This window comes from Zosterops lateralis (genome assembly GCF_965231275.1).
Source record: "Zosterops lateralis genome assembly, chromosome: 1".
NCBI classification, from domain to species: Eukaryota; Metazoa; Chordata; class Aves; order Passeriformes; family Zosteropidae; genus Zosterops; species Zosterops lateralis.
This window is the reverse complement of record NC_139762.1, coordinates 148707046-148732384: the sequence shown is the minus strand read 5'-3', so window position 1 is coordinate 148732384 and position 25339 is coordinate 148707046. Positions and strand designations below refer to the sequence as shown.

The following is a 25339-nucleotide window of genomic DNA, read 5'->3' as shown; positions in this document are numbered from 1 at the left end:
GCGGACCAGGGGCCGGGCAGGGCCGGGTTGTCCCGGGGAGAAGCGAGGCCGCGGGTAGGCTCGAGTGCCCTCTGGAAGAAAAGCGTATCAGCCGCCTCGTTAGCGCAGTAGGTAGCGCGTCAGTCTCATAATCTGAAGGTCGTGAGTTCGATCCTCACACGGGGCAAAGGCGGGCAGCTCTTTTGCTCTCGGCCAACTTCCCCTCCGCGCTTTTAGCGGCCACAAAATCGCACAGAGACACCGCGCTCTGAGCCGGGCGGTGACTTCCAAGTCGTGCTTGTCGTGATTTATGAAGCAGCAGGTCCAGGTCAAGGGCCTGTCTCTCTGGGGTCGCGGGAGTAATTTCTGCAATTGTAGCTTTTGGCAGCCGGTGTTCAGCCTTTGGGCTGTGTGCGAGCCCGTGCAGGGGTGTGGGGACGGGACAGTGGCTCCTGCGGTGGCACTGGGCACACCCGGGTCAGGCTGCGGCCAAGGGGCAACAGCTGCTGGAGGGACACGGCGGGACACCGGCCCTGCCCGTGGGAAACACTCCGGTTTGTGCTCATTTACAACTTTACCCTTTTTACAAACCATATGCACATACACATATAGCCAAAACCTCACTGGGTTTATGATTTCCCTTTAAATATAGAAATAATCATAGGTAAACCCCAAGACAATCATCAGAAAAAGGCATTTTTTCTCATCTACTCCCTCTGCCTCCGAGATGATCCTGGCCTGTTGCACTTTTCCCCCTTGGAAAACGAATGATGCCTCTTCTCTACTCAGCCGAGGGCTGCAATGAGATTTCCATGCAGCCTGATTGCTGCTCTTGTGACTCTACTTCCAAAGGATGCTAAGGCAGGGATAACCAAGCACCTTTGTGCTTTTAGGTTTTCATGTAATTTAAGGAGCAGAGGCTGTTTCCAGCCCCAGGTGACAAAAAGCTGCTGGTTTAGAGGTATCATCCTGGGTCTGCCTGGTGCCTCAGCCCCCAGGGCCACCACGAGCAGTCCCGCTCCAATACTGCTGCCCCAAAGTGCATCAGCAAAACTCCAGGGGAAGCAGGACAAATTAAGATCCCAGCCCTCATATTTTCACAGGGCCGAGTCTACCCCTGTATCAGCACTGTGTGTAGAAATTATGGATGATTCACTTTAATTTACTTTGCCCTATTCTTTTTTACTGTAACACCACATCATGTCCTTGACTCTTGGGTCAAAAGCATGAGCCATCAGTACCACAAGCACTATGAGGGTATTTGTTTAAATCCTCTCTCCCATTCTTTCTCATGAAATGAACCTGCTAATATGTGTAACAACTACCCACATCTCCAGCAGCAGGTGCTCCTCTCCCTCTCTGGGTCTTGGTTTCAATGTTTGGCTCTCACTGGAAAGGATTTTTTTCTCTAATTGCAAATTTCCCTGCTGCAGCTTGTAGAATCCACTTACTCATCACTGACAAAACCAACATTTTAACAGTGGTTTGTTTCTTCAAGTCAGGGGAGCCACCAGAAAAAATGAAGTACCCAAATACTGCACACTCAGTAACTTAATAGTAAAAAATGAGTTTATTTTAGAATTAAAAGATAACAAGAAGGTTACAAACAAAAGATGTGTTTTCCAGCTAGGATTTTATTCTTATATAAAAATATATCCAGAAGCCTTTAATAAACAGTCTGTGATCCATCCTGAATCATACTATACATATTTAGCTTTTCACTGATTAATAATCTGAAAGCATAGCTGAGGTCCAGAGCAAATCATCTCAAGGTGATGGTGCTGTAGCTGGGACAGGAGCTGGAGGGTGCCTGGATTGGGCCCGTGAGGTGAGCCTTTGTCTGAGCCGCCGGACTTGTGCCATCAGCTCCCGCTCCTGCCGCGCCAGTTCCGCTCGTCTTCTGCCTAAAGACACAAAGTGCAAGAAGCTTAACGTTGTAACTGGTGGTTTTCCTCTAAACACTACAAATACCTGTTGGAAAACAGCCGTCTCTGGCAGAGAAATGCTGTTTTTCAGTAGCACTGGATGTGAGGCAGCCCTCAGAGTAGTAAGAGCAAGTTCTTTGGAAGCGGTGCCTCTGTTGGCTACCAGGTCATATTGTAATGGGGGCTACAGCAGGTCGAGAGGTTCCCATTGCCTGCAGACTTCTGTACATAAGCTGCATTGGATTTTAAACTGTGCTTTCACTGCCAGAGGAGCTAGGATAGACCAGAGGAAATTAGACTAATTCTTGACTATAACTCCCAGTCAGATTTTGGTGAAAGACAGCTCTACATCCTCTCAACATGCCCAAATCATAAACAGCTATGAAGACAGTAAAGCATGGGCAAGATGATCAGGTCAGAATACAACTAAACTAGGCTGAGGTTCACTAGGATCACTCTCATAATGTGACACACTTCAGGCACTTCCTACCTGTGCCAGCCCTGGTAGAAAAGACATTTTCTGCAGGTGTGAAAGAGAACAGAACAATAAACTGGTTTACTATCCACTAAACACCTACACAACTAATGACTCAATCACACAGCCAGGTGTTCCAGCAATGTTCTGAAACTAAATGTAAGAGAGACTCCCAACTTAGAAACTTACTGTGTGGTGATGATGCTAATATAGACAAATCATTGAGACAGATCCTTCCAGACTTTGGCACTTGCTGGACTTCTACCCCTCTCTCTGTACACCTGGAATTTAAATCATGCAGTCTCTCTGTGGGAAATGGAAAGAAGGGTTCTTTGTGAATCAAAAATATTGAAGTTTCTAGTGAATTTTTCTAGCTGGAGGTAAACCAGTTTTTCTCTAGGAAGCAAAGCTAGAACAATCACCCACTCCAGTTAATGGCAAGTACAATTTGCTCAGAATTAGAGATCAGTGTTTCTACTCTTCGGGTCAAAGCTATGCATCATTGCATTTCATTTTAAGGAATTACAGCTCTGTAATTTCATTAATTTCTTAAAATTCCCTTTAAGAAATTACAGCTCTATAAGAAATTACATGTGCTGTTTCTTCCTATATAATTAATCTTCTGACAAATAGGCCACTAAGATCATACGGAATATGGCTACTCATGCCTGTAGTTTTAGGAGCCACCCATTTTAATTATGCACAGTTGCAAATTACTCCATACTAAAACATTAGGTAAATAAGGACAAAGGCTGAAAAAGTTTGCCCAAAGCAATACTAATCACCTAACCTTAATATTAATCACTAATTTTATGTGAGCTTTGGAAGTATGGTGGGGGAGATAGGAGAAATACCTGCAAAACCACACAAAACCACTTGAGAAGGATGTACTGGCCAATTCTGGAAGCAGATAAATATGTTGGGGTTTTTTTTTTTTTTTTTTTTTTTTTAACAAACACTTGGAAAAGCCACTTCTTGGTGTAATACTGCATGTCATCATAGGACCACATTATTTAACAGAAAATTTCTAATGGATGCAATTTTACAATTGTTTTAAGATGAGCTAAACCTGTGCTCCTACCAAAAATACCATTTATATTGCTGCATTTGATAGATATTAAACTGAGATTTCTTTCCAAGTCTGGCCTTAGAAAACAGATATATCTGTTTCCTGAAAGAATATTGCCAAAAAGCACTCATGGAGTGCTTAGTAAAGGAGCTATGCCTAAGTTTATCCCCAATATTGGACGGTTCGCTTGTATTTAGTCATTGAATGCTTCATGCCAACATCCACACAGAACTGTATTATCTACATGCTCACCAAAACAGCCATCATCTCTTTGCAGCTTTTCAGACAATTCTAGTGCATCATTCATTTTGCCATCTAAGAACTGCTTCCTGTGCCCATCTGCAGCAGCAGCCGCCTTCTGCTCTTCCTCCAGTTGAGCTTTATTGTGTACAACGTCTTCCCACTGTGCAACAGAGACATTAAATGTCTTAACAGATGTGTTACAAGAAAAAAGCAACACATAGAACCATCTGGATTATTACAGATTACACTTCACCCTAAAATCAAAATATGTTAGTCAGCTGTGCGAAGGTTTCATTTTGAAAAATGTCTCATTCAAACATCTGGAGAAAGGTAAAAGTCTTGGGTCAGAGAAGAAAAATAAAAGGAACTTACAGAAATAGGAAGATGCTTTCCTAAGGCTAAAACATCCTTACCAATTCACTCTTGTGCTTCCAGAAACCTCCAGTCAAAACAGAAAGGAGAGTTCTAACAAAGTATTTCTATTAATACATTTCAGCTTTCTGCACTCCCTGTTACAGGCAAAAGATGGTTACACTTTTGCCAGGCCCACTTAGAAAAAGAAATTATGCAAATACCTTTTTTTCTTCTGTCTCCCTCATGGCCTTCAGCAGTTCAGCTTCTTTCACCCTGTTGTCCTGCAGGAGCTTGACAATGTCTCTGTAGCTCCTCTCCCGGTCCTGGTCATCGCGCCGGAATCTCCGCTGCGCTTGCAGCCTCTGCTTGGTGTCAATCTGCCTCTGCTCAGCTTTGCTTAGATTTTCTTCAGCCACCTAATAAAACACCTTTCTTACCAGAAATTCAGTCTATTCCAACTGCACAGCCTCACCTACAGACCAGGCAAGGCAAACTGAGGTGTTCTCCAGTATCCCTGTCAGGTGTCCCTGCTAGAGCCACTCACTAACAGGTGCAGCTGTCATAAGATTGATACCTGAATGCCAATACTTTCACCCACATCCATCTGCTTCCAAAAATCAAATGCTGTTTACAAAAATTCAGCCCCATATGTTTATTTCTAGACAATATACAAATGCAGATGCCAAGCATATGGGCGGTGGGATAGCTGCAACTATTATTCCAACTGTGCAGTTACAAGTTCTGAGCTTGAAAAGCTGAGCAATTCCTAATGTCAAGCTACAGACATTCATTACTGTGATCTAGAAGACAGTTTCTACAGCTGAATTTCCTGCCAAGCACTACCAACTGAAATCTCCTTTGAGGCTATCTTTTATTTTGTTATGGTTACAAACAAAACATGTTCCTTAACAGGAGGATGACTTGTTTTGAAAAGTACTGTTGAGTCTTATATGCTTTCTAAGTTTTGAGAAGTAAAAAAAAAAAGCAGCTAGTGTTTCTGGCAGGTCCAGAGAATTTCAGTATTATATATCTGTTTGGACACTTCAGTCAGATTTCTGGAAATCTCAAAATTTTAAACACAGAATCTTAATCTGCTAATATAGGTATCTAGAAATTAGATTTCTTTAGAAAATACTCCCATATTAACTTGAACTAGTTAATTACAGTCAAAATCCTATTAACCAGTAATACTTGTATAACTTAGCATATTGACTCCCCACAACACATGTTAAGATCCAATCATCTTACTGTATGAGCTTTCTGTATTTCTTCTCTATCTATTTCTATCAATCTCTGAACACGCTGATCTTCCAGATCCACCTTTCTTTGATGGGCTTCCATGTCTTCTTTCATTTCCTTTGTAATTGCCTCTTGGTCTTTGATTAGATGCTGCCAAGCACACAAACAAAAATTATTGTTGCTAAGCTACTAGCTCACATTGGTAATTCCATCTCTTTAACATTTATTAAAATTTCATTAAACTAGTATTTGAATATATCCACAGATCTCATATCATAACTGTCCAAGAAAGTCATAGACCCTGCTATTTTATCTGCTTGGAACTAGATGAAGCATGAGTCATAACAGTGGCCTGACTCTTGACAGGGGATGCAATTCCATTCTCCAGATTACTGTGGCGAACAAAAGCAGAATTCGAAACTAAATGAACTAGATTAATCATGAAAATATTCTGCAATTTATGGCAAATTTTGGCCAAAACCCCAAAACGTTTCACTGCTACAAACTGTGTTTTGTGGCACTGGGACTTGAAATAAACACATCTGCAGCCTGAACACAGAGATGATTTGCTGAAGTAGTACTAGACTAGCAGGTCTAGAAACAGCATTTTAACTTACCACCTTTTCTTCACATTCCCCAGGGCATGTCTACACAATTTTCTGCAGAAGTTACAACCCCTTCCCAGGCCTGTAGGAATCTATTGAGGAACTGAAGCAAAGTCAACATCCTTTGGAGGTGGAGTTGTGACCCTCGCTGATGGCAGCACAGGGAAAGCCTGTCTGCAAAGGCTCTTGTGGGCAAACAGAGATCCTCAGCTACTTAAATAATTGCTACCTTTCTAGCCTAGAGAGGATGATCACTGTAGAATTAGTTCCCTTAAGAGTGCCGACTTTACATGTACTGGAATACGAATGAGCTTAGCCTGGTTTGTGTTATGTAGCCACAATATAGTTGGCTGTGTAGTGAATAAATAAATGCTAACAGAAATTTAGCCCAGTTATTATAAGAAATTTACGACCAAAAGCTTTAAAAAACCCAAACATAAGCTGACACGTTTCAAAATGAGGGTCAGAGAGCTGGATGTCAGCTTCTCCTTTATTCCACTGGATCTACACAACCTCAAGATGGGTACATGTAGCTTTAATTTCTAAACACTTAAATGAGTATTTAATGAAAATGAACATTCTAAAGCCTTCCATTGGCATCCTTGCTTTGCAATAATTTATAATTAACTAAAATTTAACTTTAGACAGAATTACTGATTAAAGCTGTTTATCACTGAATAGCCCTATTTCTGAATAAATCAGTCATTTCAGAAAGGAACTGCACATTCCCCATGAACCATCCACTCTTTTTTGCTTAATGATGTTGTTGGCAACTAGACATTTTTTCATCACCTACATCAATCTGCCATACTGTTCTCTCTAGAAAATGCAGATATGTCTGGATATCACAGATGAAAAGGTGGGAGTTTCTGGATGAGGAACACATTGTTACACACTTACTTCTTATTTACATGTTCCTCACTTCCCTCAAGCAGCTGAGCCCACAACTAAACCCTGCAGCAACCAAATGATACCTCAGCAAAGGAGAAGAATAAAATGGGGAGGATATGAGTATTTTCACCCAAAATACCCCAAGATAACAGTGAGTTGTATTAATGCTTTTATCAACAGAGGATTTGTTCTAAAAAAAGTTATTAAAGAGAAAAAAGAGAAAAAACCAGCCCCCCCTTTCTCCTCACAAGGTCTGGCTGAGTGAACACAATCGAATCCAAGAACTTCAAAGAAAGAGCCATTAAATATTTATATTTAGTATAATTCCCCAATAATTACCTGTTCAAAAAGCTGTTTTTGTGATTCAAGTTCCATCCATTGTAATTCTATATCTTGAACAGCAGCAGCTCTTTCCTGCTCTCTCATAGATGCCTTGTAGGGAAGAGAAACACATGAAAACAGACTAAAGAAATTCTTCTGCTTTAAAAAAATGTTATCAACAAGAATGTCCAAACCCCCACGCCCCTAAGTTCTGGTTGACTTTCACACAAAGAATGGAAAATACTGCCTAACAAAAACACAGGGTGAGGTGGAAAAGAGGCACAGGAAGAGTTCTGCATCCAGCCAAGCTAACTTAGGGAAATACCAGTCTTGAACTAATACTAAAAACCTGCCAGATGCAGCTCTGAATTAAGTAAGGAGTGTCTGAAGCCAGAATGCTGTGGAGGACAGTAGGCAGAAGGGGAAAGTGGCTGCTTTGTACCTGACAGAACCTGAGCTGAGCTGGAGCTAAGGAGTGTCACAGTGTCCTGACTGCAGAAACAACCACCCAGCTACACTGTGCTCTGTGTATTGCTGAGACACAAGGAATAGCCCTGCAAAGACTCAATTTGTGCCCATGAGTTGCAAAAGCTTCCATTCTCAGCACCTGCATGCCATGGTGCCTGGGGTACTGATTTGGAAGTAGAGTCAGGACTGGCCAGAGTCCACTGTGGAGCCTCTCAATCAGTGGCAGAGTTAATTTGCAATCTGGACATACAGCCCACAGACAGCTGAGAATTCACTAGCCCTTTAGGGAACTCATTACATTTTTCAACACTGCCACTAGTCAGGTGAATCTGGCTTTTCTCAGGAATTTTGCCAGTTAAAGCAAGCCAGTGGTACATACTAGGTGCCAAATAAAACTGTTAAATTACGCATTTACCACTTAAAGCAGTCCACCTCATGCTAAATACATCCCTGGGCTCACAAATCACAGTATATCGACTAAAATTTTATTTATGCATTTTTTCCTTGTTTATTTTCCCTATTAAACCTTTTAGAAAAGAATTGCTTCAGCAATTCTCAACCTTTCTTGCAATTTCATCATCGAGTTGTTTTAGTTTCATTTGAAGCTGATCTTGCTGATAGTTCTGAAAACGCCTTCTTGAAGCATCTAAAAGTTGCAGTTCCTTTACTTTCAGTTCTCTTTTCCCAGCAGCAAGCCTTCAAAGCCAAAATAAACAGAAATAAGCAAATAATAGAAATTATACTGTATATGTAAAAGGTCAATACCAAAGAGCACAAACATGCCATGCAGTTAGCCATTAATTACTATGAGCTCATCTCCAGCTTAACAAAGCTTAGAACAGTTGCTTTCATTCCTGTAAATTGTCCAGTTTTTATTTAGGAGACAAAAATTCACAGACACAAATCTTCTAATGGCAATATCTCCTGTTAAGCTTTGAAGTCCTGTGCCCTGTTTCTACTCCACTTTATTAAGTACTATTTATTTACACTTTATTAAGTTTAATGTTGATCCAAAACTGGAAACTACTCCTTAGAATAACTGCCAGTGTCCTGGTACCTCTTGCTGCACAAAATTAGTCCCAAGTTCATTTGGTAAATATCAAACTCTTTCAAGAACAAAACCACAAACTCAAGGAATAGTTTGCAATTAAAGGCTTGCTGTCCTCTCTAAAAAAAGCTCTGTAGGTTACAGAGGTTTAGGAGATGTGCTCAAAACCAGGGTGGCGAGGGACATGGTTTAGTGGTGAACTTGGCAGTGCTGGGTTAACTGTTAGACTTGATGATCTTAAAGGTAATTTCCAACTTCAATGATTCCATGATTACCTGTAGTTCATCTAAGAAACTATGGAGATGTTGAACCTTAAACCTTCACAACTGCAAAATATACAAACTTACAGTTCAACTTCATTACTATCACAACTCTTTGCTTATCAACTGATACACAAAGCAGTTGTTTTCTAGATCCACTAGAGATCCAAGACCCTGTACAGTCACTGATCCTATATCTCATATCTGCAGTGTGGGTCTGACCACAATGCAAGTCTGAAGTCTCAGTGTGCAGACACACAGCAATTGACTGTTCAAGAGACTTCCCAATCCAAAGGAACCAGACAAATGGCTGGGAGCTGAGGCAAAAAAAATAAAGTAACTTGACCTCTAATCTGCTGTATTCCTTCCAGGGAGTGAGGTAGTAATACAACTCAGATCACTTAATTCCCACACCAAAATATGACCCATCAGACCACAGTGATCCCACATTACCATTTATACAAATTAGTGGTCATTTCTCCTTTACTCGTGGTTAAAAATGTAATAGCAGGCCACAGTAGGCAGACCCCTAATGCTTCCTATATTCTAATACCTCTGCCTCTGTTCTGCCAACTTCTCTTCTTCTTCCAGTAGGATTTTTCGCCTCTGTTCTTCAGCTTCTCGAAGTAATTTCTGCTTTCTATACCAGGCTTCATCTTCTGCTTTCTGTTGCTGTGCCTTGGCTTCTGACTCATGTGCTAATTGTCTACATGGAAGGAGGTCACATGTTAATCATATATCAAGAAATTACTTGATTACTTTGAAATTGATGACAGTACTAGCCAAGAACTGCCAAAATGAGATGACATGAAAGAATATGGCATCCCCTTTGTCGTGACAAAGTACGTGAGGAAGAGTCACCGTGTTGACTGTTAGAGAAAACAGAGCATTACACATGAGTCCAGTACACATGAGTTTTCATTCTTAACAAAAACTAATTTCTAAGGGTGCCTTGGCTTCATGGTACCCACTGATTTCAATAGCAAGCTAAGAACTCCTTGGCCCTTCAAAACTTGGACTCCACAAGGTCAACAGAGGCTTAGGCTCTGGCTCTGAGCTTCCAGGTTTGGTGACCTGTGGCCCAATATCTTCTACTACCTAGCAAAAAAATTTTTATTTAAGATAAGACTAATGACTTAATGCAAAAACATATCAAATCAAGTAACTCTCAACCTTTAGCAGCTATTTAAAGTCCTTTTCCTGAAATTTCTCATCTCTCTTCACAAGTATACACATTACCATATACAAAGGCAATTAATTGTGTCCACCTGTCCCTCCCAGTGTGAGACTGTCTTCAATTCCCCACTAATACCTCTGTCGCAAATATTCAATTTCATCCTGTCTGATCTTCTGCCATTCCTGAGCTTGATAATCCACAATGAACGTGGGATATTTATTAAATACAGGGTACTGTCCTTTTGTAAGTGGTGTGAAGTCATCAAGCATACGCTGTGGATGGATATCCAGTGGTGTAGCCTCCATGAGATGATAGGCTTCCTTAATCACAACATTAATGTCCACGTTGTTACGGTGATGAAAGAAATACTGTAAGAGACATGCTGCCTTTTACATTCTACACAAGATTATGCACTTTTATGTGTTTTTACATAAATATATATTTATTTTTAATACACATATTTGGGAATGATCCAAAAAATTAGCAAGATCTATATTTCAACAGTTAATTTAAAAAGTTTTTAAAGTTTTCCCTAAAATTCATAAAACATCACCAGCTCAAGTGGCTTGAGCCAAACTTCTTCAAGGTGGGAAAGGATGCTATGGTTCTTTTCCTTCTCTTCAAATGGCAGCTGTGTATGGGATTTAGGAAGCTGGGTGCCAATTTAGAGTGTCCAACAGTGACTCCTACCACTGGATAAACCTGCCTCAACCTTCAGTGTTCAGCCATGAAACTCAGAAGTTTCTCCTCTTGCAGGACTATTCTTCCTGTCAAAGGTCTTATCCACCAAGAAAATCTCTAAATGGTTATTATTAGACATAGCAATAATGTTACCTGCTTGATGTCAGTCAGATTGACTGCTCATAAGCACATTTTAGAGGTGGAACCCTTTGTTTGCCTACAGAGATATTTTCATAAGAAAAAGAATCCTCTTCTCATGGAACACTAAACATAAGGAAACATTTTAATTTCACTTCAGAGAACACCCAATAATACTGCCTAATTTTGAAAACCCGACAAGAGGATAATGAAGCAACATCACAGAATTATTGTCTCCAGAGGCAGAAGTCCATACTAGATCCTCAAAAAAGAGACAGAATTATTTTGCGCTCGATGAACTACTGAAAGTTTAAAAATGGCTTTTAGTGACATTAGAAAGCTTATGAAAGCTTTTAAAGTTCTCCTTGCATGAAACAGCAGGAAATTGTTCAATGTTTTACTCATTTACTGTGTGTTTGTCAAGTACCAGATATTAATGTGGAAATGGATCTCCTTCCAACCTGTCTTAACAACAGATACAACGTTTTATACATCTTTTCCACATGATTGACTTAAATATGAAGATGTTTACCTCAAAATCTGCAGCTTGACTACAGTGGAGCAAGGGAGCTCTGGAACATATACAATAGGCAACAACAATCATTAGGAAGTAGGAAGGATGGTTGGAGAAAATATTGTCGAACACTTTCAGCCATTCTTCTCTTGTTAGAACCTCAGATAATAGTGTTTCTAGGAGAGGCCAAGCATAAACCTAATTATTTGGGAAAATTAACAAAATAATTCATTAGAACAATTTTACCATCCCTTGTAAAGAAATAATACGATTTTTCTTGCCTTATACCAAGAATCTAATAATTTATGAAAGAAAGAGGAAATAAACCAGAACACTTCAAGATAAGTTTCATCACCCACTCTAAATAGTCGAAGTTGATCTGGGGTGATTACAAATACATTTCTTATTTCACTGGATGTCTAAATGTTCTGCTTAGATTTGTGAAGCTAAAATCATCCCTAATGATAAACAGGGATTACAAAGTTAATTCATCACACTTATGTCCATGTTAAAAAAATGATACATTTATAATTTGATGAGTAGATTTTTAAGCAATGTGGACTTGAAAGAAAAGAACTTCTAAAGAACTAAAGTAGCATGTATATGACCATGGACAAGGAAAAACAACAGGAAAGCAATGATATATTCTTTACACTCCCACACAATTCACTGTTATTTAATGAAAACTCCCCCAAACTAGAAATACATCAAAATAAAAGACTAGCACACTATTATTCACTGCAGTATATTTTTGTATACAATAGTTGTCTAGAATATTACCTGTGAAGTCACATTGTATTTTATTAAATGCTGAAGTAGTTCTCTGTCATGATGTGCCAAAACATTTTCTATCATACCAAGGACATTAAGTGGAGGATTGGGAAAGTACTCAAACCAGTGCTGACAGAAATTAACTGAAAGAGAACAAGAAGCTGAACACAATCCACTGTAATCCAGAGTAAAAGACTCATGACAACCCTGAAGTTTGGTTATAAAGCTGATGCATTTAAGATGTTGTTTTAGGCAGCAAAACCTATTTTACAGACTCCCATCTTTTCTCTTTACAAGCACTCCTAAAACATCCCCACAGTATACTACTCCTCCAGCTGCACTGGCATGAGTTTTTGTGTCAGTACACTGTGAACCAGACTGAAGAACTAATCTGGCTCAAATATAAAGTGAAAAAAAAAAAAAAATCTGTGAGCTGTGAGACTAAGGCAGATGGGAATACTTGTCCTAGGGTGACAATACTTAAACCAGTATTTCTGTCTCACAAAACGACAGCCTGGATCAAGTAATTTTCAATGTGCTAAGGATAATTTCTGTAAACTTGGATACTTATTCACCAACAGCATGTGGTTGCAAAGTGGGTATGTATGTTTGGCAGCACATATCTTCTGTGGATTTAGCAGCAGCTGCAACAACTAATTTAAGTGTAAAGCACTTAATTTAGAATGTTTCTTCAGAAGACAGCCACATCCAGTGTTCAGACAAGTGTCTAGGCTTGAGTTACCACATGCTCAGGACAACTAAACAGAGTAAAACCTTGAAAGAGCTCATTCCCTGTTGACTGGGAGCAGGTGACAGGTGAACTGGGTGGCTGTGATTCCTCTTCCCATGTCTCAGAGACTTAATTATCACAATATAATTATGCTAGATACATTTGAGTTTGCAAATGCTAGATACATTTCAATTAGACTTTACAAACACTGTTAAAGCTGCTAACTTTTTGCTAGGAACACTGCAAAAGGAAGTCTCATATTTTGAGGTTTTTGTTTTAAGCTCCATGTTAATTCCTGGTAACACCTTGGTGACCTCTAAATAAGGCAATACCTTAGTCATTTTAGCAGGAAAAGCTCTTTTGCATTGGAAAGCTTAAACATGTTGCAGCATATTCGAGTTTTTAAAATCATTGCTTACCTACTACTGTAGCAACAACTTCAAAGCAGATCAGCTGGTTGTTCTGGAATAATTTTACAAATGGGAATGCTAGCAAAGGCAAGTAGGGTGTCTCAGCAAAGATAGCAGACCAGTGAGCTAGAGCTGACAAGGTCCTGTACACAGAGGCAAACAAAGTTGTAGAAAATATTGATCCAAAACCAAACAAAAATATAATATGTATTTTACAACCACAACATAGAAAGATTGTGAACTTCAAGACAGATGCAGGATTGTATGAGTTACCAAAACAAAATTGCACGAGGGCACTACTGTGTCATTTTAGAATTTTTGTTACAGATGATTCTAGCTACTGGATACATTTCAGATGACTATATGACAATAAAAATCTGTAATTTTTAAATAAATACAAATACGTATTTTACCTCTGTAGAACTCTCAGCAGTTTTCTACTTTTGATAGGATACTGCTTGTGAATATTTACGAATGCATTGTGGATTCCCCTGTCTATCAGGCTATTGAATGCCAAGTGGTTTTCAGGAAGTTGTAATAAGGAACGCCAAACAAACATCCTGCAATTAAAATGCAGCCTTAGTCAAGGAAATTCTTTTTCATAGGCCAGTAAACACAAGCAATTTTATTTTGTGCAAGCATGAACACGCACACAAAAAACACCTGTACTTAGCTGGATATTCTCCAAATCCTTTCAGTAAGGCCTGCAGACGTTTCTTGTTTAATCCACCTGGCAATTCATTCTACAAAACAGGAGATCAACAATAAATGTTACCATTTTCTCTTTCTTTGCACTCTAATCAATGAGCATGGCTAAATACTGAAGTTTATCACAGTGTCAAAAAAAAAATAAAAATCAAACGTATATTGCTGCCTATTACACTGTCCTAGGAACTTCAACAACAAAAAAAAAGGTCATTCAAAACACTCTTGAACTCAAAGAACAGCTGCGATTGATTTCAGTGAGAAGCAAATCAGACCCAAACCGACTGAACTATGTACTATTAAATGGTGGATATAGCAAACCATAAAGAATCATAACATAAGAAACAGATCATATGGTGACACATAAACAGGAATATATATATATATATATATATATATAATATATACACATACATACACATATATATATTAAAAAAAATAAAAAATATATACATAAAAGCCACGAAATAAAGACAGAGAGAGAAAATGGCACTGTGATGACAGAGGGGAATAAATGTAACAGTAATTCATCTTCTAAACAGTTAAGAAAAAAAGCAAATGGATTCAAGGCAGACATTTTAGAGATGCCAGTTTGCTTTCTGCAGGGAAGCAGATCAGATCTAGCAAATACCAAATGTGTCACAAGTTGCTTGAACAACTGCAGAGGTACCCCAGACTGGAGGCAGCTCTGGCTGTGTCACACACTGTAGGAGTATGGGCTAAATTGAGAAAATGGTACTAAAATTTCCTTAATCTTTGCTCTGCTCAAATACCCAAGTGTATCAGTGCCTGAATTTATTTTTTAAAGCAAATGGTAATGAAATATAAACACTGCAGAGTGAAGGACAAAATATTTGCAACTTCTGCCTACCTCTTTATTTTCAAGTGATGTAGTTGCTTGCAGTTTTAGCAATCTGCTTTGAATTTTGCTTTGTTTGGATTTCTGTGGCCCCTTTGACCTTTCTGAAGTCACTTTTGTGATCAGTTTATTTGCCTCTGATGTGTACTTGGGCCCATCTTCTACAAGTCTGAACATGAATGGTGGAGGCTAGTATTAAGTATGAATACCTTGGTTAAAATCATGTAAGACAGATTACACAGAAATATAATTTATTGTTTACTCTATTTTATATGCCACATTTTTGAGTTTGATGGCCATAAAAAGAAGATTAGGAACACATTTATACTGTAAATAAACAGATATAGATTGTATACTCCTGAAAAAGAATGTCCATGAATAAAACTGCTCTATGAGGTGGTTTATGTAGTTTCCAAGCTAACTCAAACATCATGTTATTTCCTTGCTTAACAAACAGTAAAAATGTAATTGGGATAGTACAGATATGTATCATACTGTTCGGGTTATTTACTTTAGTGTGTTTCTCAGTGTCATTAAAATAGTTTGCATTTCTATAGCACCAGTTAAGGGAATACAGAAGACCTTTACAAACCTTAATTAGTCTTCAGTGTCAGGCAGGTATTAATTAATTCAATGCTGGAGATTGTGAAAGCAAGTGACAAAGTGGATATCCCAGTTCGTGTCAAACCGTCAGCAAAAGTGCAAATGGAATGTGTGTGACATCTTTACACATCCTCCCTCAGCTCCAGCTCCATCATTATCCAGAGCTGCTTACTGTTTACTTCAAAGACATGGTGATTAAAGATATATGGAATTCTGTATTTAGAAAGCTGACTCCCATTAATAAATTAATGTAATAAAATAAGAACTGGTATTTAGAATGTTTGTTATTTGGGAAGGATTAGGAGTGTATGATTATGCCATAAATGATGCATGCTGGTATCCAATAACACAGTAAGAAGAATAAAACCACAGTAACAAAAACACCATTTATGCCCACGGTTTAAGAGGGCATTAGTTGCAAAACATTTCCTATAGGAAATGGAACAGAAGAGGCACAATTATTCTGTTTCCATTTCCTCCAAAACACCATTATAAAAAGAAATTGATGCCTACAAATTGCTATAGAAAGAAATATCATCTCCTCCTTCCAACACCAGTAGCACAGTGATATATATACACCTTAAAAACATCAAATTACCTGACAGGCTGGAGGGACTGTAAAGGAAACTGTACAAATCACTTTTTCCTTTTTTGTATTGTTAAATACAACACCTCAACACATGTCTGCAAACTACTGCTGATGCAAAACATATGCAGACAAACATCACCTTTAAGGAGACTTACTGCTGTTTTAAAAAATGTAAAATACTCTACCTTATTTCCTTCTTGAGTCAAAGCTTGGACACTGTATAAGTTAAGGCTTCCATTTTCCATCACTGAGGCAATATACCGTCCATTGGGGCTAATCACTGCTGTACTAATTCCCTCTTCAGGACTCCCAATATCAAAAAGAAGTTTGCATGTTTCTATATTGATAAACCTCATAATATTATCTTGACTTAACACTCCAAGGACCTATAAGTTAAAAGGATTCATCCATTAATACTGCCAATGTAAAACCAAGAGCAATATCCAATTCAGCAATGACATCCCATTAAGCTAAAGGAGCAACTGAGCAAAGATTCAGCACAGTAACTTTCCTTTTGTATCCTATACCCCTGTACCCCCAGTGGCCCCCAAAAGCCTTCCAAGTCTAGGTGTTGAATCCACTAACCAAATACTCCTGTCTTAAGCTTTATGAAAAAAACTGACCTTATTGGAGCCCCCATCAAAACTGTCCGGGAGGAATTCCAGGTGACGGACAGCTCGCACTTTCTCAGGCATCTGGATTATTCTTATCAACTGCTTTAATTCCAAACACCACAAGTGAAGATGATTTGATTTTCCACCAGCTACCAAAGTCCGACTATCCCTGGATCACAGGTAAAGTTTCCATCAGCATGCTATAATGTAAATTAGTGTTAGCTAAAAAGAGATTGTTCATTTTGTTCTGTGCCCTCAAATCACTTTTGAATCAGCCATTTTTCCTGTAATACGCCCCTGAAAGAACAAAATAGCTCCTAAATAATAAAATTTGCTTTAGCAAAGGATAGTTTAAACCTTATTTTAGTGGTCACTAAAAATCAACCTGATTTATTTCAACAGTTATGGGACTATAATAAAAAATGCTATTGATCCTTGATGAAAGTATCAGTCACAGTAGAGTTCAAAAGCTTATCATAGTATTTAGCTCAATACTTCCATAAAAGATTACAAATAAAGAAAGAGAACCTGTTTTAAACCCCAATTTTTATAGTCTGCCTTTAGAATGTTTAAAATAGCAATTTACCTGGTAACTGCAAACACCTTATAAAATAATATAGAACCTTCTACAGGAGCTGGCAACTGGTATTTACATTGAAGAGTATCAAATTCCCATGCAAAAACAGAATTATCTTTGAAACAGCTGAGAATGGTGTTACTCAATGGAAGAAAAAAAACCTGGAAGAATATGGAAAAGAAAAAAAAAAATGGGATGTTGTCAAGGAAGTATATTTGAAATTAACCAATGTGCATGACAAAATAAAACATGGCAGGTGTGGCTATTACTATAAGTGCGCATGGCTTGGATCCCACTGGGAGCTGGTCCCTGTCCCCTGTGACAGCCTAGAGAGGAGCAGGTGTGCTCTCCTTGCACTGGTTAAAACTTCTTGTGCCCTTTGTTAAGCCAGTTCAACTCGCTGAAATAACTGTTAAATTTTATCTGTCTTATTTTTACAACTGTTAAACTTTATTGTTTCCAATGAGTGCAGAGAGGACGTAATATAAATGCTGGGGACATCACTGGCTGAGATTAAGTCAGTGCTAAAAAGCTCATAGTTTTGGTCTGAATGATCTCTTGGGGCTCCGAAAATCTGGAAATATGGAATACATGGGCTGGGTTTCATCTTAGTGACTGAAAATTGGACATTCACGCCAAATGAGTCACTTGACAGTGAGCAAAAGTAATAACCTGTGGGGAAAAGAGTCATCTCAGCTACCAGAGTCATTTATCTTCAGACAGACTGAGCTGTTCTGTCCTCCTGCAGGGACCCTGAGGAAGACCAGACAATGAATTGAGAGCAGATGAATTTTGGTAAACTGGGGTACTGAATAGTTGCTAATTTTCTGCTTTGGTATTTACTGTGGTATTTCCTGTGGTATTTACAGAAAAATACCACAAGCAGCTGTTGAATAAACAGTGATGGTTTTGAAAGAGTCACTGTAGATGTGTTGTATTCTCATTTGTCTCACCTGCTATCTGTTCACTCTGCTCCTCAGTCTCTATCTTTTAAAATTAGCTTTGCTCCATACCAACCTAACAGAAGGTGTATGCTGGAGTGCAGCTGGGCTTAAGAGGCATCAAAAAGCACACAGGATTGGTGTAACACTGCTACACTGGCTCAGAGAGCAAGCCAGAATCCAGCTTTGCATACTGAGTGTCAGGCCTGTGTTCTGACAATAAATCTGAACTTCAGTAATAATAAGTGCTTACTTATTATCTGTATGTCTTAGATCGTGGCATGAGAATAAATACCATTATTCTAAAGACAGGAAAGTGTAATCTAGATCACTTGCATAATCCTATAAGAAATGGTATCACTAAACCAAGAGAGCAAGCTCTTGATTCCCAAACGTGATTTATTAAGTCAATAATAATCACTAGTGTTTGGCTTTAAAGGTTGTTTCCATACTGCAACATCCTGATTCTACTAAATTCCAAGAGCTACTTACCAATAAGGAGTCCCTACACATAGCCTACACAAAGAAAGATCCTGAGCAGCAGAAAAATCTTGTCCCCACTAGAGAAATGCATCCATCTTTGGAGGGAAGGTGTTATGATTATTTTAGCAACATGCACTACACAACAGTTTTAATAAAACAAACAAACAAATATTTATGGATGATCTTTCACAGAGTAATTGCTAGGTGACTATTTTAAGCTGACAGAATTTCTGCCTGACCCAGAACTGGGTGAGGACACTCAAATGAATAGCCTTGTTCCCTGCAAAAGCATCATGGCTTTTTAGTGGCCAGCCTGACGAGAACCTTGGTTTGAGGTGGTGTTTGTCAGATTATTCACTGCAGGGCAGCACGTGTGCAAGCCATGCCCAGGCACTGGGTCAGGACTTTCTGTAGTACTTAGACCAAAGTGTGACATTTGGTGGCGCAGGCAGACCTGTTTAAAGCAGTGTAATGCTAAGGGAGACCTACTTTAACCACTCCCTGACATAAATATGTCATCCTTCTCACCCATGCTGTTCCTGTGTGTCTGTGCAGCAAACAGAAGCAAAGAAACCACTAGGCTGAAAAGCAGTGATTTCTTTTTGCTGAGTTCCTTTTCAGCCTTGTTTGTTCTCACATTCAACACTTTGCATGCACAGACAGAAGAGCTTTGGAATAAGAAGCTGGAGGAGGCAGGTGGTAGTGACTGTTTGAAGTTACCATTATGACATCAAAACTGTTTTTATAACAACACCCTTAAATCCCACTACCATACAGGCTGGAATCAATCTACACAGGTCTTCTGAGCAAACTCTAGGCCCAAGAAAGGTCAACCTGGAAGATGGCTCCAATTTCCAAGTTAAATTGGATTAGTCAATGTCATGTCCAAGCAAGTTTTGAGCATCTCTAAAGATGGAGACTCCTTAAAAGTTCCCAGCAGATCTCTGCAACTACTGAGTCATGATTTCAGTGGTCAGGGTGATGTGATAGGATGACAGTTGAGATGCCCAAAGATGACAAAAAAGATTCATCTGTATTTTAAAGACTATTTACCAGTAATGTGATTTTAATACGTGATGTTATACCTTCTGTGGTGTGCATGTTCACCCTTTAGCAATTGCTCTTTACTCACCTTTTGTATACCCACAGACTGACGAACATTCAGCTTTCTTATCCTTTGAAAGGTGTCCAAGTCCCACAGTTGAGCTGTGTCAGTGGAAGTAGTGATGGCATATTTGCCTGATCCATGGACAGAGATGGAAGACACTGAAGATTCATGGCCTCTCATCCAGCTAACTAGCTCCTGGGTTCCTGCAGAAGTTGATGAAAAAGATATGAAAGCCATTCAAAGTGGAACTACTACTATTTTAGTCTTTGTTGTCAGCACTATACTGTGAAAGAGACTTTTAAGCATAACTGGTATATAACCATTTGCCATTACAGCCCAACACACAAGAAACAAAGGTATCAGTCTTCACATGGCTATTATACCTTAGAGAGGTACAACCTTCTCCTCATCTCCAAGTAACAGGTTTTATAAGTTATGCTCAGTTCTGCACAGAAAGCCAACTTGCACAGACTTGTTTAATTTAGCCTAAAAATCAATCTTAAAAAAAGTCAGTGTGATCAGTTAAATTCAGTATGGCTCATAGAATATCTGATGTGAACACTCACAGAAGCTGAGACTGAATGTTCTAGTTAGAATTCTGCACTTGTTTTTACTTGTGGACAGAATGTGTGAATGATTACACAACTATTACAGGTGCAAAGAAGAAAGGTTTTAATGACAACGGGCTATGACTATAGAAAGGCAGAGTCAGAAAGCAACAGCTCATTAATTCTTCTAGAAAACAAAACATTTTTATGCTGTGCACTGCATTCTAAAGAAATGGTTCCTCTGACTACAGTGTCTCCCACTTGTGACTGCATGACCACTAATCTTCCCTCAGTAACCAAACTGCATTGGTGGCAATTACAGTGTTTACATTGGGTGGTTTCTCTGGCAGCCCATGGGGTGGCTCCAGCTACTGCTGTGGCATCAAAGATAGGAAATGGCTATAAAGCAGCTCATAAAGACTAACAGTCAAACTTTCTGCTGTGCTTACAGACAATGGAGTGTTTAAAGCTGTCATCACCTGAGAGGTGCCATGGGAGTAGAGTGTGTCTTCTAAAGGAGGGGATGGAGCCCACCAGGTAAGTTCTGTCTAATAACTAAGGAACTGCACCAACTTAGGTGAGTACCATTCAAATTTTAGAACATTCTTCAGTGTGACTTGATATCTGGAAACAGCACCATATAAACATGCAGTACTCTCTGGAGTAATAAAGATTTCTCTAAGTACATCCAAACATCTAAGTTTGGCCTTGCTGTTGTTAAAAGGAAGAGAAAAAGTGCAGAGGATGTCAGACCTTAACTCTACCACTATTTTGAGGAACATTCTGCTACATTAAAATCTTCACAGATAATGAGTGATTCCTACAGCTTTTTAAAAATATTTAAATCCAGATAATATTTGGATATAATGGAGACATTAGAACTGCATTTTCTGATAGGTAAAGAATAATTAATGAAGAATGAATTGTCACTGCCCTTCACCACTTAGCTTCTAATCAAGACAAAGACACAGCTGTGATGTTAATTTTTTAATATTGCTTTTGAATAAGGATATAGAACTACTTGAATACTCAAAAGTATTGACATTTCTTTTTATGTACAGTATCACTTTGTTCAAATATTTTACTGTAAATATAGTTAAGAACATGTTCAGTTGCAAACTAATATACTGTCAACTGGTTTTATTTTGGCGTTATTTTACTAGAGTACCTCATTCTAAGTAAACATATAAAAAACTGCTTTAAAAAAAGGTAACATACCTAACTACACTCCTGTGGTGGACTTCAGTTAAACAGATGCCTGTGTGACTCAGTTGGAATAAAGACTGAGGAGGTTCAAAGGGTTCATTTAGGTTCATTTACCCAAGGACTGTAACCAACATGGGCCCAAACTTTTCTTTTTCAGACAGATGGCATGAAATACACAGTATAATTTCCATAAAACAAACTATCCAAAAAATTAAGATCAAAACTAAAATTATGCAAGTTTTCATATCAATACAGAGAGCATTTAAGCCTTGAAATTTCTCCTTACCTGTATCAAAGCACTTAACAGAATAATCTGCCAAAGCCACAAGGAACTCTGTCTTTCTTCGAAGATTAAATGCCAAAGCAGTGCAAGCTTGCATTGTTCTCTGAACAAGGCTGAACCTATTTAAAAATACACAGTCTCATTGTGTTAGGAAACTTTGTTTCATTTAATGTCAAGTGAAGTAGTAACTTAATTGGTTTCAATGTAGGGTACAGAGAGAAAAAAATAAACTCAAGAGAACGGAGTGAGTAAATCATATTCAATTATAATAGATAGTATAATACAATACAATAATAATAATAGATCTAAATAGCAGTATTAATGTTTTAAAACTCAGTACTAAAATGCTAAAAGACTGGTTGTTGTATTTCTGTTGATCCATATTGGCCCAAGAATAATTCCTGGTGGTAGCACTTAAGTTCTATGGCATTGCTGTTCAGTTTACAGTTGCAAGCCTCTTATCTTTTTGAGCAGCTAAACTAATGAAACAACATTTAAGGAGTCCACATGAGACACTGGGTTGAAGTTTCAGCTCTGAGCACACTATTACCTATTTAAAACTATCTAGCTAAAACCCAACCTGTGGGATCCTGTCCAGGCAAGTTCCACACCCCTGAATGCTACAGATGTCTCAGACAATTAAAAAGTCTTGATAGAAATATTCTTACCTGTTCCCATTCAAGTCAAAAACATAAATATTCCCTTGGCGGTCTCCGGCCAGGAGAGAATCCCCAGAACTGTCAAAAGCCACATTCAGAAAATGTATTGTCTTTGAATGGTACCCTTGGACACTGTGAATGATGTTCACCATAACTCTGTGAACAAAGCCAGCAAAACAACCATGCTTAGAATCATTTTATTGCCCTTTATATCCGCAAGACATAGGATTAAAATGTTTCTATCTTACAATTTTACAATTCTGATTTTCCTACTTGAAACCCATGTGTTTCGAATATAAAAAATATACTACAAAGGAAGTAATTCACTGGGTTGGAAGACATGTAAAGCAGATAGGGGAAAATTCACCATTCATGATCCTTTTGTGTGGCTCCTGGTTACTGGATTTCCATTATTAATGAATGACACTAATATATGCTGCTGTATCTGAAAGCCCAATTCAACACTCACAAAGAACCTGGCTCATCATTACCACTGCAAAGAAATGTTCTAGAAAACTGAGAAGCTGTGCATTACTGTAAGAAACCACTCTGATTGGGGAAAATAAGTTTTAATATCACTTCTTTTCACAGTCTTCAAAAGCATTGGGATTGTTAAGCCTGGAAAAGAAAAGGCTACACTCTGAGGTGACCTAATTGTGGCCTTCCAGTACCTGAAAGAAGCCTAAAAGAAAGGTGGAGAGAGACTTTTTACAAAGGCCTGGAATGCAAGGACAAGGATGAATGGTTTCAAACAGAAAGAGAGTAGGTTTGCATTAGACATTAGGACAAAATTATTTACTGTGAGGGTGGTGAGACAATCAGGCTCCCTAGAGAAGTTTTGGATGCTCCATCCCTGGAAGTGTTCAAGGACAGGTTGGATGGTCTCTAAACCTGGTTTAGTGGGAAGGTGTCCAGGCCTATGGCAGGGGGGTTGGAACTAGATGATCTTTAAGGCCCATTCCACTCCAAACCATTCTATGATTCTAAGAAGAAAGCCTTATTTACTACTATTCATCTGAGCTATTATAGAACAAAAGCTTGCAGTTTTCCACTTCCATCCTTGTACTGTGCTGTCCACATAAAATGGAGCCAGAAGCAGAAACATGCAAAAAAGCTGTAAGATGAATGTTCTTCCAGGAAGCAGGGCATCAAGATTTGGAAGATCTGCTATTCCTGGATTCATTGCCTAACACTAAGCAAGCCAATAATTTTGTGTTATCACTTGGATGTAAATTCACAATTTAACTAAACACCTAAAACTGTGCCAGATATTGGCAGGTTGATTAAAGACTGCAGGGCACTTTCAGAATGCTCTGAGCATGGTTATACAAGATGCTGAGAGCTCTCTGAGACACAGAATATGCCGCCCAACACCTTCATGGGGCTGTGGGGGTATGTTACAAAGTCTGAGTGAACACCAGAGGGAGGTCATACAGCCACGGTGCAGACTACTGATAAAACTAAGTGCACCTCACTAAACTCATTCTTTTCTTCAATAAACGGGCCAGAAAAATGAAACTAGAAAGATAAAATATTTTAAATTGTAATTGAAGTCCAGTGATGTTTGTGGGATTATGACATTAAAGACCTAACAAATGAAGCATGACTTCTGCTTCTAAAACTACCTGAAACATAAATACTTATCACTGCAGCTACAGCACCTTCCAAGACCTTCTCAATGTCACTTTCTGCCTTTCAAAAGCTTCCCTGCCACTAAACTAAGCCAGGAGAACAGAGTTAGGAGTTCACAGGGGCTCCCCAGGGCAGAGGCCCCCAAAGCAGCGTTTGTGCTGCTGCTCCTCGGCTTAGACCAGGCAGTATTTACACAGCGATTAATCTCTCGGAATTCCCCCATGGCATTTTATTCAATACAACCAAAAGGGAAGCACTAAACTGGGGCAAGTGCCCAGCCAAGCTGAGCAGCCTGAGCAGGGAGGGTTTACAGCCTTCAGGAGAGCATCTCATTAATACATGGAAGTGTCTCCAAGGCGGGTGCCAAGAGGGTGCTGCCAGACTCTTTTCGGTGGTGCCCAGCGACAGGACGAGCAGCGACGGCCTTGAACTCAAACACAAAAGTCTGACCTCAGCAGTAGGCTGAGGCTGAGGCTGGCAGGGCTGGCACCAAACAGGCTGTCCAAGGGAGGTGGTGGGGTCTCCCTCTCTGGAGACATCCCAAGCCCACCTGGACGCGCTCCTGTGTACCCTGCTCTAGGTGACCCTGCCTGGGCAGCAGGTCTGGGCTGGATGTTCTCCAGAGGCCCCTTCCAACCGCAGCGATTCAAGGGGAACGTGCTCCTTCCGTTATCTAATCGGGTATCCCCAGGCTGCCCCTTCAACCACCCTGCAGGAGGCTCAGGTGGGCCCTGCCCCGTCCGCCCGCTCCTCTGGGGCAGCCGCTCCCCCCGGCCCTGCCCCGTTACCCCCGCGGTGCGGCCGCCCCCGCCCGGCGGCTCCAGATGGGCCCCCGCCGCCGCTCGCCCAGATCGCAGCGCTCCATCCCCGCCGCTCCCGCGCCGCCCTCGGGGCTCCGCCCACGCTCCGCGCCGGGGGCGCCGCACGCGTGGTACAGCCCGCTCCCGCTTCACCAATGGGGAGGAGCCGGACGGGGGGTCGAGCGCTCCCCCCCCCAGATATCGGGGAATGGAACCGCTCCAACTGCGGCCTCCCGCGGGCTGATGGGAGTTGTAGTTTCCCTCGCGGGGCGCGGTGGGAACGGGAGAGCGGAGCGCGGCCAGCGCAGTAAAAAAAAGAGTAAAAATGTCGTGTCCTCGCAGGCAAATGTGTTTATAACTCAGCGCCACTCAGCACACGGCTTTTGCAGGCTGTCGCAGGCGCAGGACTTGCTGCCGGTTGCTGTCTGTTTCCT

At 39.9% G+C, this 25339-nt stretch overlaps 1 protein-coding gene across 1 annotated transcript; it reads right to left on the bottom strand.

The window, feature by feature from the left end:
* Positions 1 to 1530: 1530 nt before the first annotated feature.
* TBC1D31 (TBC1 domain family member 31) lies at positions 1531 to 25047 on the bottom strand. The gene is made up of 22 exons (XM_083872033.1): positions 24894 to 25047; positions 22483 to 22629; positions 21818 to 21933; positions 19802 to 19980; positions 17255 to 17406; positions 16678 to 16837; positions 16240 to 16440; positions 14875 to 15051; positions 13962 to 14041; positions 13712 to 13858; positions 13308 to 13441; positions 12168 to 12301; positions 11406 to 11585; positions 10190 to 10422; positions 9431 to 9583; positions 8130 to 8265; positions 7120 to 7212; positions 5294 to 5434; positions 4267 to 4461; positions 3701 to 3851; positions 2569 to 2685; positions 1531 to 1883 (listed from the first exon to the last, which is right to left on the bottom strand). The coding sequence occupies exons 1-22, from the start codon at positions 24968 to 24970 to the stop codon at positions 1747 to 1749; spliced, it is 3240 nt and encodes a 1079-aa protein (XP_083728159.1). The 5' UTR covers positions 24971 to 25047; the 3' UTR covers positions 1531 to 1746.
* Positions 25048 to 25339: the final 292 nt, after the last annotated feature.

What these genes read in the sequence shown, in the direction of transcription:
- TBC1D31 (XM_083872033.1), bottom strand. Translation starts at nt 24,970, where the DNA reads ATGGAGCGCTGCGATCTGGGCGAGCGGCGGCGGGGGCCCATCTGGAGC. An exon ending in TTTGACTTGAATGGGAACAG is followed by an intron (nt 21,934 to 22,482) that starts GTAAGAATATTT and finishes ATTTTTAAATAG; the next exon opens with GTTCAGCCTTGTTCAGAGAA. An exon ending in TTGATGGGGGCTCCAATAAG is followed by an intron (nt 16,441 to 16,677) that starts GTCAGTTTTTTT and finishes TTTAACTTATAG; the next exon opens with GTCCTTGGAGTGTTAAGTCA.